The sequence below is a fragment of the Balaenoptera borealis genome (genome assembly GCF_965194805.1).
Source record: "Balaenoptera borealis genome assembly, chromosome: 7".
Classification (NCBI taxonomy): domain Eukaryota; kingdom Metazoa; phylum Chordata; class Mammalia; order Artiodactyla; family Balaenopteridae; genus Balaenoptera; species Balaenoptera borealis.
Genome location: NC_138864.1, coordinates 18,538,157 through 18,554,810, shown reverse-complemented (window position 1 = coordinate 18,554,810; position 16,654 = coordinate 18,538,157). Strand labels below are relative to the sequence as shown.

General features: G+C 40.2%; 1 protein-coding gene across 6 annotated transcripts in view; it reads right to left on the bottom strand.

Moving 5' to 3' along the window:
• Positions 1-16,654, bottom strand: part of AMPH (amphiphysin) — a 181,910-nt gene that overhangs the window by 22,959 nt on the left and 142,297 nt on the right. The window contains exons 14-18 of one of the 6 annotated variants that reach the window (XM_082399759.1): positions 16,385-16,408; positions 14,383-14,406; positions 11,539-11,571; positions 7,490-7,546; positions 2,655-2,780 (exon numbers count right to left, since the gene is read on the bottom strand). In XM_082399759.1, coding sequence (XP_082255885.1) covers positions 2,655-2,780; positions 7,490-7,546; positions 11,539-11,571; positions 14,383-14,406; positions 16,385-16,408 — 264 coding nt within the window. Of the gene's footprint in view, positions 1-2,654; positions 2,781-7,489; positions 7,547-11,538; positions 11,572-12,393; positions 14,296-14,382; positions 14,407-16,384; positions 16,409-16,654 lie in introns of those variants that run through there. The other 5 variants (XM_082399757.1, XM_082399760.1, XM_082399758.1 and 2 more) reach the window with 5 other exon arrangements.

Sequence of the window (16,654 nt, the reverse complement as noted above, 5' to 3'; positions counted from 1 at the left end):
ATGGTCAGCTCAGGACCTGCTGTTCTTAATCACCTCTGCATCTCAGCAGGTGCCTGAATCCTTCATAAGATTCTCCAAACTGCCTTGCATTTCACAAGGCATCTAAATTTTCTATTCTCTAAAGTTCACATAATCTTTAGGAGACAAGCATTTTCACAATGAAGAATTCTTCCAGGGACTTCCCTGGTGGTCCAGTGGTTAAGAATCTGCCTTCCAATGCAGGGGATGCGGGTTTGATCCCTGGTCAGGGACCTAAGATCCCACATGCGGCGGGGCAACTACTGAGCCCGTGTGCTCTGAAGCCCACGCACCACAACTAGAGAGAAGCCCGCGTGCCGCAACGAAGATCCCACGTGCCACAACTAAGACCCGACGCAGCCAAATGAATAAATGTTTTTTTTAAAAAAAGAATTCTTCCAAACATCTCCTTACCCAACATGAGGGAAGCCCGTTCTAGTAATGGTTGATGCTTATACTGTACAGTTTGCTAAATATTTTTAACACCACCCTTGATTTAAAAGATTATAAATCTTTATATATGTAGTAGGTACGACACAATAGGTACTTGATAATTGGTAGCTACTCAGATTCTTCATTGGAAAACCAATGAACTTAGACTTTGAGAAAACAAAACCTGCTTACATAAGTTTGTTAAAGTAAGGATGGGTATGAGAGGTTATGTGGTCATGGCCATTGGAGGATCAATATTCGAGCCTGTATTTAACACATGAGCTTGTCTATTTCACATCTCCACCCTACTGTCAAACCCAGAATACCCTTGCTCAAAACCATGGGCATTAATGTCATTAAGCCTTACACTGAATAGTCTGGGGCACTGAATCAACTGGGTTTAAAAACACTGGTATACACTACTATATATAAAATAGAAAACTGCTATATAGCATAGGTAACTCTATTCAATACTCTGCAATGACCTATATGGGAACAGAATCTAAAAAAGAGTGGATACATGTGTATGTATAACTGATTCACTTTGCTGTACAGCAGAAAGTAACACAACATTGTAAATCAACTATACTCCAATAAAAATTAATTTTAAAAAAAGCACTGGTAAAGATGGAGTCTGTGCTGCTATTCAAAATAGAAATTTGGTGACAACTTTTCAGAACTGAAGCCATTTCTAAATCAATATCTGAACCTAATCAATATCTTTCTAACTCCCCAGCATGGTCCATATTCTTTCTAAAATTAATTTTCTTCTCAATTATAACAGTGTTCGAAGATTCAATTGCCTCTTTCCCTTCCTTTGTTATTTAAATCATCCTACGTTGGGTGGAGAGATCTGACACCAAATGAAAATGCTCCATCTGCACTGAGTTACTAAGATCACCGGTGAATCTGGGAATGAGAGTTAAGAAGAAAAATCCCGGACACTGGAGCACGAAGCCTCAGCACTTCCCAGTCTACAATCTGTGCAAACAGCCTTTTTAGGAGGCACTCAATCTAGCAGAACACAGTCTTGTTTTCCTTACAAAACTTGGTCCAACTGTGTACCTTTACATGGAAAATACGATCATTTTTCATGAGTAATTCTCAATTTGTATTTTGCATCACTATCTTGCCCTATTATTTATTTTTTCTACTCTATTAATAAATAATAAATTTGACAGATGACCTGCCCTTTTCCCAGTAAAACAACCTAGGGCACTGACAGCAAAAATATAGCTTTTATTTCTTTAGTTATCTCACCTAGGCAATGTTATTTGGGGAATAGGGAGATTGGTCTCCCTCTTTGTACAGATTCTGGGAAGGCTGTAGGGTACCCTGATTGAAATTCTTGGGAGATATTTTAACTGCATTTCATAAATAAACTATTGTTCACTCTCCCTGGGAAACTTTGGTAAACTTCCCTGGTAAGTTTTCCTTGGTATCATTCTACACTTTCACGTGTGTTAACTTATCCAATTCAATAGGGTGCATATAGAGCCCATCCCAGTTTTCGATGTGGTGTGGTGTGGTGTGTAGCTGAAAGGAGCAGGTTAGAGAAGGGTTCCAGGCAGACAAATGAGTCTCCACTCTTGCACAAAATACATCCTCAAGCTCTCTTGTGCTATAACAGCCAGCACCAGACTTGACTTTGAGCAAATGGTTGTTCCCATAGAAGTCCTTATAGATTCAAGGATTTCTAATATAGGATTTCAGTCCCTCCTGGGGCCTTCACCAACCTACAAAACTAATATGGTAAGAAATCATCGTGTAGACACAACCAACAAGGTGATTACCCTTCTGTGTATCATCTGCAGGTTAGTCCCTAATGGAAGGCCCATCTCCAGCCATCACAGGTGGGGCAGAGCATTAACAAGTCTGGTTAGTTGTGAGTTATTACAACCTATTGACCATGAATGGGAGAGTATCAGAAAGAATCAAGGCACCCTGTTTTGAGACCCAAGCCTGTGGCTACATGACAGCGTAAGAGCAGGTCTCTGGATATCTTCCTTAAAAAAAAAAACAGTAAGAGCATGCAGTTTCCCTGTCAAAGGAATAAAGGCCATTTGAACCTGGGTAGCCATGACAGATACGGAGGTGATTTGGTCCAAGTGAAGCATGAATGAGAAGGGAGAAATGGGATGATGAGATGAGCACAGCTAAAGGCAGGGGAGGCGGGGGGAGGGTGGAAGGGAGGTGGCGCTCACCGCTGCCCCCTCCACTGGCTCCTCAGCCTGGGTGTCAAGTCCAAGGTCCAGCCCAGCAGCAGGTGGTACGGCAGCGGGGGGCTCCTCTGCTTTTGGCTCTGTGGGCGGAGCCTGTTCAGGTTCAGCCTTTGATGGTTTGAGGATTAGAGGAAAAAGATTCAACAAGTGAATAGATAACATGACGGAATACTGGACAATTACGATTTTCTTCGTCATCCTACAGGCAATTCGCTTCATGAAATCTGTGCTGGAAAAAAACCTCACATTAGGCATGATGGGTCTTTACACAACTGAAAAGTCTAGGAATAAACTCTTATTAAGCTTCACATTACCATCATCAAGCACTGTTATATCCGTTGAAGTTGGGCAAAAAGACTTACCATTTTGGCTACTCATTTTACTTACCTTCAACATTTTGAGTATTCACTTCCTTAGGACATCTATAAGAGATCCTGAAACGGTACTTTCCACTACTGAGCAGAGAGAGGAGAGATCCTAGGAGCTCCCACCTTTGGAAATTGGAAGGAGTAGGAAAGAGCTCACGGAAACACAATTCTGGGACCTCCCCACTCTGTTGATATGCAATGCAACCAAAAAATTGAGGGGCCATCCCAATACTCAGATCAAAATGCATTAACGTGCCTGAAAAGGTCACTATGAAGTTACTGCGCAACTGCCCCGGCTGGGAGAAGCAGATCCAACCACCACAGTCGTAGATACTTTGCTGCCTGACATTTTGTTCGTTCCCTTATTCCACTTTTCCCTCCAACAAAATCCTTAGCCATCAGTTGTTTTTTTTTCATGTAATAAACTAATTCTTTAGGGAACCACAGGCAGTATTCTCTGTGGTACCAATTAGACTATTCTACTTGTGTGGATAAGAGTGAGGTCTTTTCTTCTCACTGTGACCTCTACCCACAGACACCCTCCTGATTCCAATTATATGCTGAATCAAGCGTCTGGCATCTCTTACCTCCAGGCTTTTTGAGTTTTAAAATTAGCAGGATTAAATGACAACAGGTTATGAAAAACAGCACAGCCAATGCATGTTACCATGGCTACTGAAATTGTTTCCTCTCTTTTGATTTATAGATTAATGTAAGCACACTATTTAGCATGACTGTTTCACTAAATGGATGGCCACTGTAGGGCACTTTAAGATCCTTTTCTATTAGGGCATTTAAACCATAAGAAAGTTTAAAAGCGTTTTCCTAGAGGAGTACAGAGTCTCCAATAAATACTTCCTTTGGAGGAATCAGTAACTTCCGTCAGACATTCGCCATAAGCAATCAAAAGCCATCTCTAGTTCTCCCATATGTCCACTGAAGCTGGTGCACATGACAAGTTGCATGGGGAAGTGATGGAGAAGTTATGCTGAGATTATAGAAAATAAATAATGATAGCCTGCTGTTGGATAAATATGCAAAATATTTGTCTTGTGCCCTCCACCAAATCCTCCACTGTGACACATGCCAAGGTCACACCACCCTTGTCTTGAAAGGGCTTAATAAAATGAAAGGACACTTAGGGAGATAAACGTACAGAGGTTTGATATTTTTATGGGCTTTTATAACCTTTAAAGGGTGATCTGACACAAGTTTTAAGAAAGAATGAGATAAAATTCACTCTAATCTACTCTCAGGAGTCCTTTATGGGGAAAGATTTCACTTGTATTGTTCGAAAGGAATTATCTTCATAATGGCCTGAGTTTTCCTAGCAGCAAAGAGCTACTGTAAGCTCTCAGAGTATGATCTAACCATTTTGGAAGTCGAGGTGATTTGCTATGAAAGAATGGTATCAGATGACCTACACAACAAGGATAGGAAGGGTAATTTGACGAAGAGCAAGAAACCCATAGGCAGATGGCTGTCCCCCTGTGAGCTGAGTCTGCAATGGAGGATGAAGGGTCAAGAGAAGTTTCAAAACGTGTATCAAATAAATGTATCTGTGCACATTAAGAAAAAACCCAGAACACCAAACACAGAGGTAACTTAAAATGAAAACATATTTGCATCAGAGGCTGGGTTTCTTGGAAGTCCAAGGAAATTCTGAAGTTTTACATATGGCGAGAATAACTAGGGTGATTTCATGAATAAGTCCAATGGCATCTCCTTGCTGAGGTCAGACAATGACTCAATGGAAGCAAAGTATGAAGGCGAGGAGAGACGGGTTATGTCCTACGAGTCACAACATTTTTCTCTATTTATAATATCACACCGAATATTATAATATAGCATTACACACTTAACAACTTAAATTCTAGGGGGACAAATAGAACTCACTGAATGATGAGTAAGGCTGAAGCATGACAGCACGCTTGTACATAAAATCAGCTACTCAACTTTGGAAACCACTTTCCTAATCCTTCTAAGATAATGTAAAATTGAAAATGTTTTGTCAAGATAGAAAGAAAAACAAAGGTAAATTGTGAACAACATCTTGTAGAAAGATCTCAAAGTAGTCCTGTAGGAATTGTGCCCTGTTTCAACCACCTTTTTTTCTATAAGAAGCCTCCCTTGACAAACGTTGCAAATGGGCTGGTACCATGCCATATCCATCTGGGAGCACCGGTAAGGACTTGCTATTGTTTGCTGGAGTAGAGACCATTATACATTCAGAGGAGAGGTATACTCTATATTTATTACTGACAGCAGGATGCCACCATGGTTTAACTCTGAGACTCAGAAATGGAATTCTTGTTTTAGAACAAAACGAGTAGTGTAACTTTGGTGCACACTTTCTGGCATCCTCTGTGATAAGCTAGAAAGAAGGTCAATGCAGAGGAAGAAGAGATGGGTTTGGAGAGTTAAGAAGAGATGGGTTGGGAGAGTGGAGTTAAGGGTCTAGCCACATTCCAATATGGCGACTACCTTATGATCCTGCTTCTCCAAACTGGGGAGAGCTAATTTAGTAAGAACTTCAAAGGGCCATGGAGGCAACCCTGAGCCCAGGGCAGGGTTTGCAGATTCAAAAGGGTTTAAACTTGTACACAAGGGATGTCCCGTGGGGCCATAAGATGCAGACTGGGGAGATGTGCAGTTGACTACCAACTGCAACCTCCACCTCGCTCAGACCAGTCAATGAACCCATGTTGGGACACTGCCCTGCTCCCGGGAAGATCCCATATAATCACAGCTCAGTGGAAGAGGGTCACTGTGATTCCTAGTTCCCCACAGGGCAACACCAACAACATCTGCAATGCTGGGAATGACAAAGCTAAGTTCCCCAATGGGAAGAAGGTGCAAGAAGTCTGCTTCAGAGAACACATATAAAGAGAAGGGGAGGGCAGGCAATGGAAGCCCCTAGAACCAGCTGTAGGGGGTAGGGAGATGTTCAGAGAAACTTAAAAACCACTGGATTCTACGCCAGGAATTTGCAACAGTTAATAGGTGTGAATTTGATGATGACCCATTGCCTTTTCGTTTATACCAGGGTCCCTCCATTTTTCTTAACCCATTCCCAACTGATAATTAAAAATCTCATCCTCCAGCACCAGTATAACCTTTGCTCCATCAGCACCCAGACTGAAAACCACCAATGACCACGAAATGGAGGTCTCTCTGGCTCCATTATTAACACCAATATAATCTGAATTTTAAACATTTAAATCTTTATTTGCAGGCCTCACAGGCTCCACCTTTTATCTGGTTACCCAAAAGACAAAAATACAACAATCTCCGGACAAGGAGCTAGAGAAACACTTGCCTTTGAAAAATATCGAATTAACCTTGAAGACAAACTTCCCAGAGCAGAAAGCCTTACTTAGAAGTGAAATCATCTGAAAGGAAAAATTCCTTCTCCTTAAATCCAATTCTAGGTTTCCAAAATGAAAGCCAGAAGCTGGGATAATCCTATGCCATTCCCATGGGAAAACCAGTGTGCTACAAATAACCATGAACTAATCGTCAAAGAGCCCAAATCCTCTGTAGTGTAGCACTGGGAAGCTCTCAGTTATGTCACTCAAGGTCTCTTCATTCAACTTTACAAGTAATCTGCTGCTAAAAACGTTTCCCACGATAACTGAGTTTGTAAGAATCTCCTCTAACCCCCAGAGTAACCCTTCTGCCTCCTCCTCACTCCCCAGCTAAGCTTTTCTCTCATCTCATTTGACAGCAAAGTAGGAATCCTACTTCTACTGTGCATTATTTCCTTCTACAACTCACAGAATGAAGGGAGGATATGAGAAATGAGGTAGCTTCAGGTGCAAGGAAAAGCAAGGATCTACTTTCAAGCATGAATGCTCGAGGCAATTTCATTGTCAGTCCCGTAGCATAAGGTACAGTCACTCAGAAACACCCATGTACAGGTTCGTTCCCTGGTCCAGGAAGATCCCACATGCTGGGGAGCAACTAAGCCCGTGCGCCACAACTACTGAGCCCGCGCGTCTAGAGTCCGTGCTCTGCAACAGGAGAAGCCACCACAATGAGAAGCCCGCACACCGCAACAAAGAGTAGCCCCCGCTCGCTGCAACTAGAGAAAGCCCACACGCAGCAATGAAGACCCAACACAGCCAGATAAATAAATAAATTTATTTTTTAAAAAATTAAAAAAAAAAAAGAAACACCCATGTCCTTGATGGAAAGACTGTGTTCCACTGAAGCCTGTAACTAAGAGACTGATTTTTGCTGGGATCACTGTGCCTTTATAAATAGAAGCAACCACATTCAAAGTCACACTGAGATTTTTCAGAAGCTCTCCTTCTCATTTTCTATAAAAGAGGGGGCTACAGAAACCACACTCTGGATTTCAAGCTCTCAATAACCTACAAAGATCAACCTTGGATCATTTGGTGGTAACTAACAACATCCCCAAAACACAAACCAAAATCATCTTACCAAGTTACAGATCATATTCTGGTCTGTCTGCATTGTGAATAATGTAGTGTCCTGTGGCTGAAAATTGGGAATAAAGTAGAATATTCAAAATTATTAGGGTTTCAGTTAATTTGCCAAAAAAGCAACAACAAAGGCATCATTTAAATTTGCTCGCATGAATTGTGTCAATAAATACATTATAAAGATTTCTTAGTCTCTTTTTATTTTAAATCAGAAAAGCAAAACATGCAGAGATAATTTTTTGACAGTAGTTATTCTAAATAGAAACCTGAGCTAGCAGAATTCAATGATCCGATGAGAGACATTATGTAAAGGGCAGTGTCTTCAGAGGCATCTTTGGTCTGCAGCTTCTCCTCTGGACATCAGCATCGAGTTAGAATTTAATGGATCTAAGCCACAAATTTAAACGTTTTAAAATGTTGGAACCTTAATCTTACTATATCACTGAAGTGTGACTTCTATGAGTTAATTATGAGCCATAACTTAAAAACTGTATACAATATATTCATTCAGGATATGAATCCTAGAAAAATCAAGGTGGAGGAAATCTCAGGGAACAGTGATCTCTCGGAGAATCTTCATCAGGTAGCCAGGCTTATACCCTCCAGGAGACTGAAAGAATCTTTCTTGGGTAATCTGACCAAAAAAAATCCCTAAAGAATTAAACATCAATGGTTCCCCAACAGAAAAGATGAGTCAGTGACATTTGGTTAAAGATGGTGGATTGAACACAGGCAATTACCTCTGTTACCTCCAGAATCCAAACTAAATAACAATATGAAAATTAATTTTTAAAGGCATAAACCCGTAAGGGTAAGAAGAATGGGAACAAAAACAACATCAACAAAATTCTGAAACTGAAAAGCAAATGAATGAACAGTAGGTAACTTGGGGAACCAAAAACATCTGTACCCTAAGTTGATGTAAGAAATGCCAAAAAGCAAGCCAATTTATTACTCATAAATCCCAATGGATCAAGAATTAGAAAGATGGGGACCACAGGAAATGGAAGTTAGGATGCTGCTAAAGACAGAGGAACTGGTTGGAAGTCTATTAAAAAGTACTTAGACCTGGAGATACTCTCATCTACCTGAAAACCAAGCAGTACCCTTTCCACCCCTGACTTGAGATTATTTTCAGAGGCTGAAACGGAGGGTCTCTGGACTGGCGGACACACAGGCATGTTAAGAAAGCAGCGGGATTAAATGAACATTTACATAATAAATATTTAGACATGGGCTCCTCCTCTCCCAACTTCTTCCCCATTCAACTCCCATTACACTGGCAGTGAGGCTTGTATCCCTGCACCCCTGCACCATACACAGACAGGAGACCAGAAGAGTCTTCCCAGGGAAATATGACCAGCTCAAGAAAAAAAAAAAGCCTAAAGAAGCTGACACTAGGAATTCCTCAACAGCAAAGATAATCCTACAACCGAATCCTACAACAATACCCATAGTCAATGAGCTCTACCTACTTGTACAAGTCTCTCAGCTTTTCAGTGTCCCCCTCTTATTAAATACAAGGAGACAGCCAAGATCAACAAACATTTAAGAGAAGTTTCAAATATTAAAGGGAGACCGAATAGGTTTAAAAAAGTGGAAGAAACAAAGACTTTACAGGTAGGAAAAGACCTTTGAAAATTATTATTATTAATACCCTTGGAAATATAATGGAAGATGCAGTATTCATGACACAAGAAGAGGATGCTATTAAAAACCAAATATTCAGTAAACAAAAAGAGCTCTTGGAAATTAAAAAAATACATAGAAGTGAAAAATCTGTTGGAAGAGTTGGAAAGCAGAGAAAGAGAAAAGGAAAAAGCAAAGAAAAAGAAATAATTAGAAGACAAGCTCAAGAAGCCAGCATATGAAAAAAGAGAAGGGTTACAGAATGAGAAAACAAAAGAAAGCAAAAGAAATCATCAGTAAGAAAAATTCCCCCAAACTGAAAGACACAGTCTTTAGATTAAAAGAGCCTAGTACAATGTATGAAAATAGACTCAGACCACAGTACATTATTGTAAAATCCTAGAAACACTGGGGTATAAAGAAAATTACACAGACTTCCAGAGAGAAAGAGAAAAAGAAGGTGGGAGGGGTACATAAGGGGGCAGAGAGAGAGAGAGAGAGAGGGTTTCTTACAAAAGATCAAGAATCAAAATGACAATTTCTCAGTGGCAAGGCTAGGAGGTAGAATCGAGTGGAACAATGGCTCCAAAATTCTAAAGGAAAACGGTTTACAACTTGTAATACAATATGCAAACTAACAATCCATTATGTACATGGGAACAAAATTATTTTCAAACAGAGAAGGTCACAGATGCATGCTTCTTGTGCACACTTTTCTCAGCAAGCTACTGGAGGATGTGCTCTACCCAAATGAGGAATTTAACCCCAAATGAGGACAATTTGTGTCCTGAAAAGAGTGGATGAAACAGCCTGAAAACAGCCATAGAAGCAAGTCGTAGCCATAGAATCCCCAGGTCAGACTGGAGCCATCCAGAAGGACAGTTTCAACCTTCAGGAGGATGAAACTTAAAGAATGTTTAATGTTTTAAACAAAACGAGAGGAGATTTCTATAACCACAGAGTATGGGGTCGAATTAGTAATAAGTACCTAGAAAACTAAGCAAACAAACCAACAAGCTCACAAACAAGACCCTACAATTATTTCCTCAAAGGAAAACAAAACGTTGGCATAAAAGGAAATGTAAACTTCATGACTTGAGCGCTAAGAGCATCTATAGCATCGTGATAATACCACCACTGATTGGCTGGCTGGCTATGACATCACTGGAAGGGCAGGAAGCAGAGAGAGATGTGAACTGGGACCATAGCAGGTTGAAAGCGCTTTAAGTCCTCATCTTCCAGAGAGATGAGTCCACAGCTAATGCTTTAGAAATCAAGAAGGAGCATTAGAAGAAAGTCATGCACACATATGGAGGTGAAATCAGAGAACCTGCTACAAGGTGTGAAAGTATTTTTCTCTAAGAAGCAGGAAATCAGGGGGTGTAAGATGGTCTGAAGTTTTTTAATTTAAAAAAAAACCTTATAAAATGTTGTTACTCTTTAAACGATGTGCATTTATAAGTGATAAATATAAACTTAAAAAATGAGAAATGAATTCTCATGACCCGATCTTTCAAAGGAGTTCTCTCCTATGGAAGAGAGAAGTTATCATCTCTCTCTGTGTTTGTGTGTTGTTTGTATTTGGGTGTAGGTGTGTGAGTGAGTGGGTTTTCTCTTTTTATAGGTAACATGGGGGAAAGTAGTCAAACTTTTAAATGGAGAAATTCTGAATGTTAAAATTCAAAATTGTTCATGTCTAATATTCTGAGACAAAGCACTCATCACAGACAAGCAGATATTTGAAGTCTCCCTTGAAGAGGTTTTCAGAACTTATTCCATGAACTTGACAGCCATGTGGCCTGCCTTTCACATGGGTTACACCGTCCACCTGTTGGGACATATACAGTGAATGGGACAGTCCACTGTGCGGCCCGTCTTATTGGCCAGAGCCAACCTACAGTTTCTGATCTTCCAATGGCTCCTTTCTGAAGAACCACTGAAAAAATAAGGTTCCACATAGTATGGCTCTTATATAAATCTTTAGAAGGAGGCTCCTAAAAATCTCTTATATTGTCTAAAGACCCATCTCATTAGTTCAAAGCAATCCTATCTCCTCTTTTCCAACAGCTGAACCTAGGAGATCTCTCAGATAAAGACAACTTCTAATTTCTAGTGGAGGAATCATCAGAATTCCATGGGACAGCTAATAGTATTAACAATAGCTAACTAGAGTCAAGGAGCACTTAGTGTGTGCTAGGCTGCTGGGCTAAATCTCTACGTTCACATTTCATTTAATCTTCACAACAACCCTGCAACATTGCTCCTATTACTGTCTCCATTACTGAATTCACAAGAAGTGGGCTCAAATTTTATGCTGACATACTTAAACATTATGCTATCCCAGCAAGCAGAGGTCCATATTTTTAAGATTTGCATCATTCCCAACAGATGGATTTTGCCAGCAAATTGAAATCTTACCTGGGTGAATCCATTAAATGAACCTCCAGAAGGCTGAACAGAAATGGGAATCAGAGTACGTTATTTTTCTCATTACTTTTGTAGGATTGGTAAATGTCTATTAGACAAGTGGGAAAGTAAGGACCACCGCAAATTTTAAAATAATACAAAAGGCTGCTGTGCATGTAAATGCTTGGAAATGGAAAAGGCCATACTGTATTATTTTAAATAGGCTGACAAAAAAAAGAACAACATTATTTTTACAATTATTGCTGGTATGTGGCTCAGGGCTAACCAAAGCCCACTTTCTCAATAATGAGAACATGATTCCAGACAAGAGCCATGAGTGGTTAAATAGCTCGTTTTTTTAGCCATCTATAGATTCTGGAAGCATTTCCAGTATTTCTGTAAATACATCATTTTGATGAACAGCTATTATGAGATTTTATAGTTTCAATGGGCCTGGGTAGAAACATTTCATGTGTTTTTACTGGGGTGGAACCACTTTAGGAACAGTAAATCTGTCTGTTTTATATATATTTTAGAGCTTGAACAATAAAAATGAAAGTAGAAAGAATAAATACAGTAAATAGGATGGTAAAGTAGACACTCATTAGTTTCCAACACCATCATTCTGCTTTTTGTGTTGTTGTTCTGGGGGTTTTGTGTGTGTGAGTGGTTTTTTGTTCGTTTGTTTTGTCAACCTATTTTGTGTTTGGTTTGCACAGATTTCAAGAGGTACATGACAATCTGTCAAGGAGATGAAGCAGATCTTGGAGAAGATAGTGATGGATGATGAAGTCGGTGAGAAACATTAGGAAAAACAGAACCTACAGAAGTCTTTGGCTAGTCTATACTACAGACTGGGGTAAGTACCTCTTCTTTATCAGCCTCTATTTCTTGGTACAACAATCCATATCTCTGGTTAGCAATTTCATCTTCAGATAAATCTGAGTTGTTGGTGTCATTGTCTTGGGGACTAGTGGAACTCTCGGTGCTAACATTCTGGGAGGTTCCCACAACCAATGGTCTAGCTCTCTCTTGACTCTGTTCCCCACAGCTAGCAATGGCTTGTTCCCCACCTACATCTGCTAGTAAGTCCACCTCCAGCCCTTTCTTGCTACCAACTGTGTCTAAATGTTCCCAGTAATTATCTAAGCCTCCCGTATCTCTGATAGGCCAGTGGTTAATAGAATCAAGACAACTGGCAAATCCACTTGCTTGGCCATCTGGTATACCAGAGAATTCCAATATATCCGTATTATTCACTGCTGAATCCAAGCTTGGCTGCCAGATTTGACCTGGATCTGTTCCCCAAGAGTCTGGTTTTGCAATTCTTGGCAAGTTAACGGTATGGCTACAGTTCCCAGTCACTGTACTTTCAGGTTCCTCTATTAATGAATCTTCAGCCTTACACAAACCCCAATCTCTTCTGTTTGCATTAGTTCCCAGAGCATAATTAAGATCTGTCCTAGACTGAGCTGCTGCTTCATGTTTTATCGATAAAACAACAGACTGATTTCCATCTCTGTTACTTCTAGGCGCATGTAACACAGCCTCACACTGCATCTCTTCAGCATCTGCACTGCCCTGTGCTGAGTGATACATTACATCATGGTTAGGAGGGTTGATTAAATTTTTCTTTATGTCTTTTCCAGCTAAGTCCCATCCCTCTGGGCTGGCATCTTCAGGATTAGATACAGAGTCAGTCTGGAGAGGCAGATTCAAAATATCTGTGTGATTGGCAGGGTTAGCTCCAGATCCCTCTATAATTTCACAATTATTTATTACTACTTGAATCCCTTCACCTAGCCCTTGGTCTCTGTCACTCAACTCATCTGCTCTGTCTACACTTTCCATGTCTTTTTCTAATATGTCAGTTTTCTCAAGACACTTTTCATTGGTCTTTACACTTTCCTTATACCCAGCACTTAGATCTTTCCTAGTTTCCTCTTCATTGTTTTTTAAGGTCTCCTGGTCTTGCTCTCCTGCTGTCTTAAAAAGATCTACTACTCTGTTTCCTGTACATGCTCTCTCTTCAAATTCCTCTGTCCCTTCTAGGGCCTTGACACCAATAGCTCCAGCCTCTACCTTTTCATATGTCTCCACACCTGGCCAGACAGAATCTTCTATCTTCTGTTTTCCTTCTTCTTCTTCTGACTTTTTAACATCTTCTTGACTTTCTTTGACCAGGCCACCAGTTTCCATGGCTGGTATCTCTGAGTCAGGTAAATCGGAAGGATGATCCGTCTCCAAACAAGAAGCCCCAGGCGTGGGCTTTGGGGGCATCTGTTCTTCTCCACGTGGAGGGGCTGGCCCCAGGACATGCTCACCCTGCCCAGCTACAGTGTGCCAGTCAGCAGCAGGAAGTATTCCGTTGGAAAATCCCAGTTCCTGCTCTGCTTCGGAGAGACATGCAGAGTCTTCCTGCGACCCACCCTGGGTAATTTCCTGGCTGACACTGTCTGTACTAGCATCAGGGCCCCAAATAATTGCACCTAAATCAATTTGAGATCTTTGAATTTCTTCGGTCAACCCACTGTCTGGAGGTTCCTCCATGATCAGGTTACACAGGGAAAGACTTTTTGAAGAATCAGTCTTTAGAGTGTGCAGAAAAGCAAAGAAAAAAGAAAAAAACACAAGATGAAATAGATCATGGTAAGATTTGATGAAAAACACAAAGCTCTTCAGTAGGGTAGCACCAGTTACACAAAGCTAGAAAGTATTTAAATTAAATGGCTTAAGGCTAAATCTGTGACTAACAATGTCATGAGAAAAAAAAAATGCTCATTCTAGATAATATACCACATATACAATGCATATTAAATACCAAAAAAATCCAGAATTTTCTGGATATTTACCTACCGGTTGTACCAAATCAGTGCTTGTCTATATGAGTGAAAAAATAATAAGAAATAAGCATAAGCATAATCATAAGGCAAGAGAAGAAAATTCCCTAGCACATTAAAATCCCAGGCTGTCCAAAGTCAACAGACTGCTGAAGACTTTGGCTTTTATTGGTTTGATATTAAGTTTTGCAACTTGTTTTATAATAGGAATGAGTTTTGTTCCACGATTGCTAAGACTACACAATTGAAACATGAAAAATGCCTCTGTCATTTACTAATATCAACAAGGAAGTTTTACGGCTATTACATGACTTTTGCTTTAGCAGACTCTGAAATGAAAAGTTTCCAATAAAGAAGCAAGCCTGAGGACACCAGAACAAGATCAAGCATTAGCAGCCACAGAATCACACAGCATCATGTGCTCTGATACAGTGTCAGAATAAAATCTCTCCCAAACTCATCCTGCCCTTGGTTCTGCCTTTGAGGTGGTGTTTGGATGGAAGATGATCCGATGTACTAACCACTCTGCCTGCCTGGAGGATTTTCCTTTTGTTCTCCCCCCAACCTAGAAGACTTGTCTGCACACAAAGAAATAACACTGAGGAGCTAAGAAGATCAAGAAATGTCAGCTATTATGCCCAGGGAGCTTCCATCTTACAATTCTGTCATCATTACCATTCCTAGCAGGTCTGTCCTCTGAATTAGTCAGCGCTCCTTCTAGATGGTAATTTTATCCTCTCTATACCCTTCCCAGCTAGGGAAGGTAAGGTGTGTAATAACTCCAACTAAAGATATGAAATATTGGAATAACCAAAATTAGCGTTGTCCTCTTAATCTTTAAAAAAAATTAACACAAAGTCGAGGCTAGAACTTTCCAGTGTTCTGAATGTCAATCCATGTATCCCTTTTTGCGCATATCCAAGTAAAACCAGCTCCCTAGAAAAGATGTTTTCGTTCAACATTTTTTAGCTCTTCTCTTGAGAGCTTTCCACGATGCTTTAAGCTCCTGTGGAAGGGAAGGGGATACTCATCTTTCTGTTTTAAGGGAAGAAAGTAGCAATGTCACCTCAAAAGACCAGGCTCATGAATAGTTAAATCTACCCAACTTTCCTGCTGCTGTCTCACTAATAAAGAAGAAAATGTGAACTCAAGTTGACTTCTTAAGACCACGTGACCAAGGGCTTCTCTAAGAAAGGGTAGACAACGGCCCTACACCAAGGGATGTGAGGCTCTATGTGGGTGCAGTCATTTTCTTAATTTCACAGATGTCACCACCACAACAGCCTGTTCGTGTTTTATTCTGAAGTCTAACTTCTGGAAGTATTCATCCTTGTACATCAGAGTAGCTGAATAAATAACATTAGCAGTAATATCTACCTTGTATTGACACATGCTAGACATTGGGCTAAATATTCTACAAATACTATCTCTAATCCTCACACAACCCTCTGAGGTCGGTGTCATTACCCTTACTTTACAGATGAGAATAACTGAGGCTTAAAGAGTTTTAGTAGAAGTTGCTCAAAGTCATATTGTTAGAAGAACTAGAGTCTACACTCAAATCCAGGACTGTGTGACTCTGAAGTTCAAATCCTCATTGACTAATAAGCTTCATTGAAAATAATAATGATAAAATGGTTCCCTGTGTAGAGTAGCTCGTCCTTCACATTTTCTCATCCATACTTTCTGTGTATTCTATAAGCAATAACAAATAAGCATGCCTTCACTACAAAATTTCCTCTGGCCACCGATTATCACAGGAGGATGCATAAAAGGTAAAACACTGAATTCTTGCTCACCCGGGAGTCTGGCACTGACATTCTTTTCCTCACCATTGTTTCCATGTGCAGGTAAATGCTTAGAAACCATGAGGCAAATGATGATTGTTCTAGGGGACTACGTTGTCATCAAAAAACATCTGGGTCTTCTCTCCATCACAGATGAAATAAAATATAACAAGGTTCCCAAATGTCTAGCAATCCAGATACACCAAAATACAGAGTTCTTAGTTCCCTTACCGTCCATAGGTCCCAGGGCAATGTCTGAAAGCAAACAGAGAAACAAAAATACCATTAACAGACAAATCCCCAGCATGTAAAAAACACGGAGGTGACAAAAGTTCTTGAAATAAAATCATAAACATTTCAGAAACACTTAGTACAGCACTGTCCAACAGGACTTTCTTTGGTGATGAAATGTTCCATATCTGTGCTGTCCAATATGGCAGCCACTAGTCACATCTGCTATTGAACACTTGAAATGTGCAAGTGGAACAGACACAAATTTTA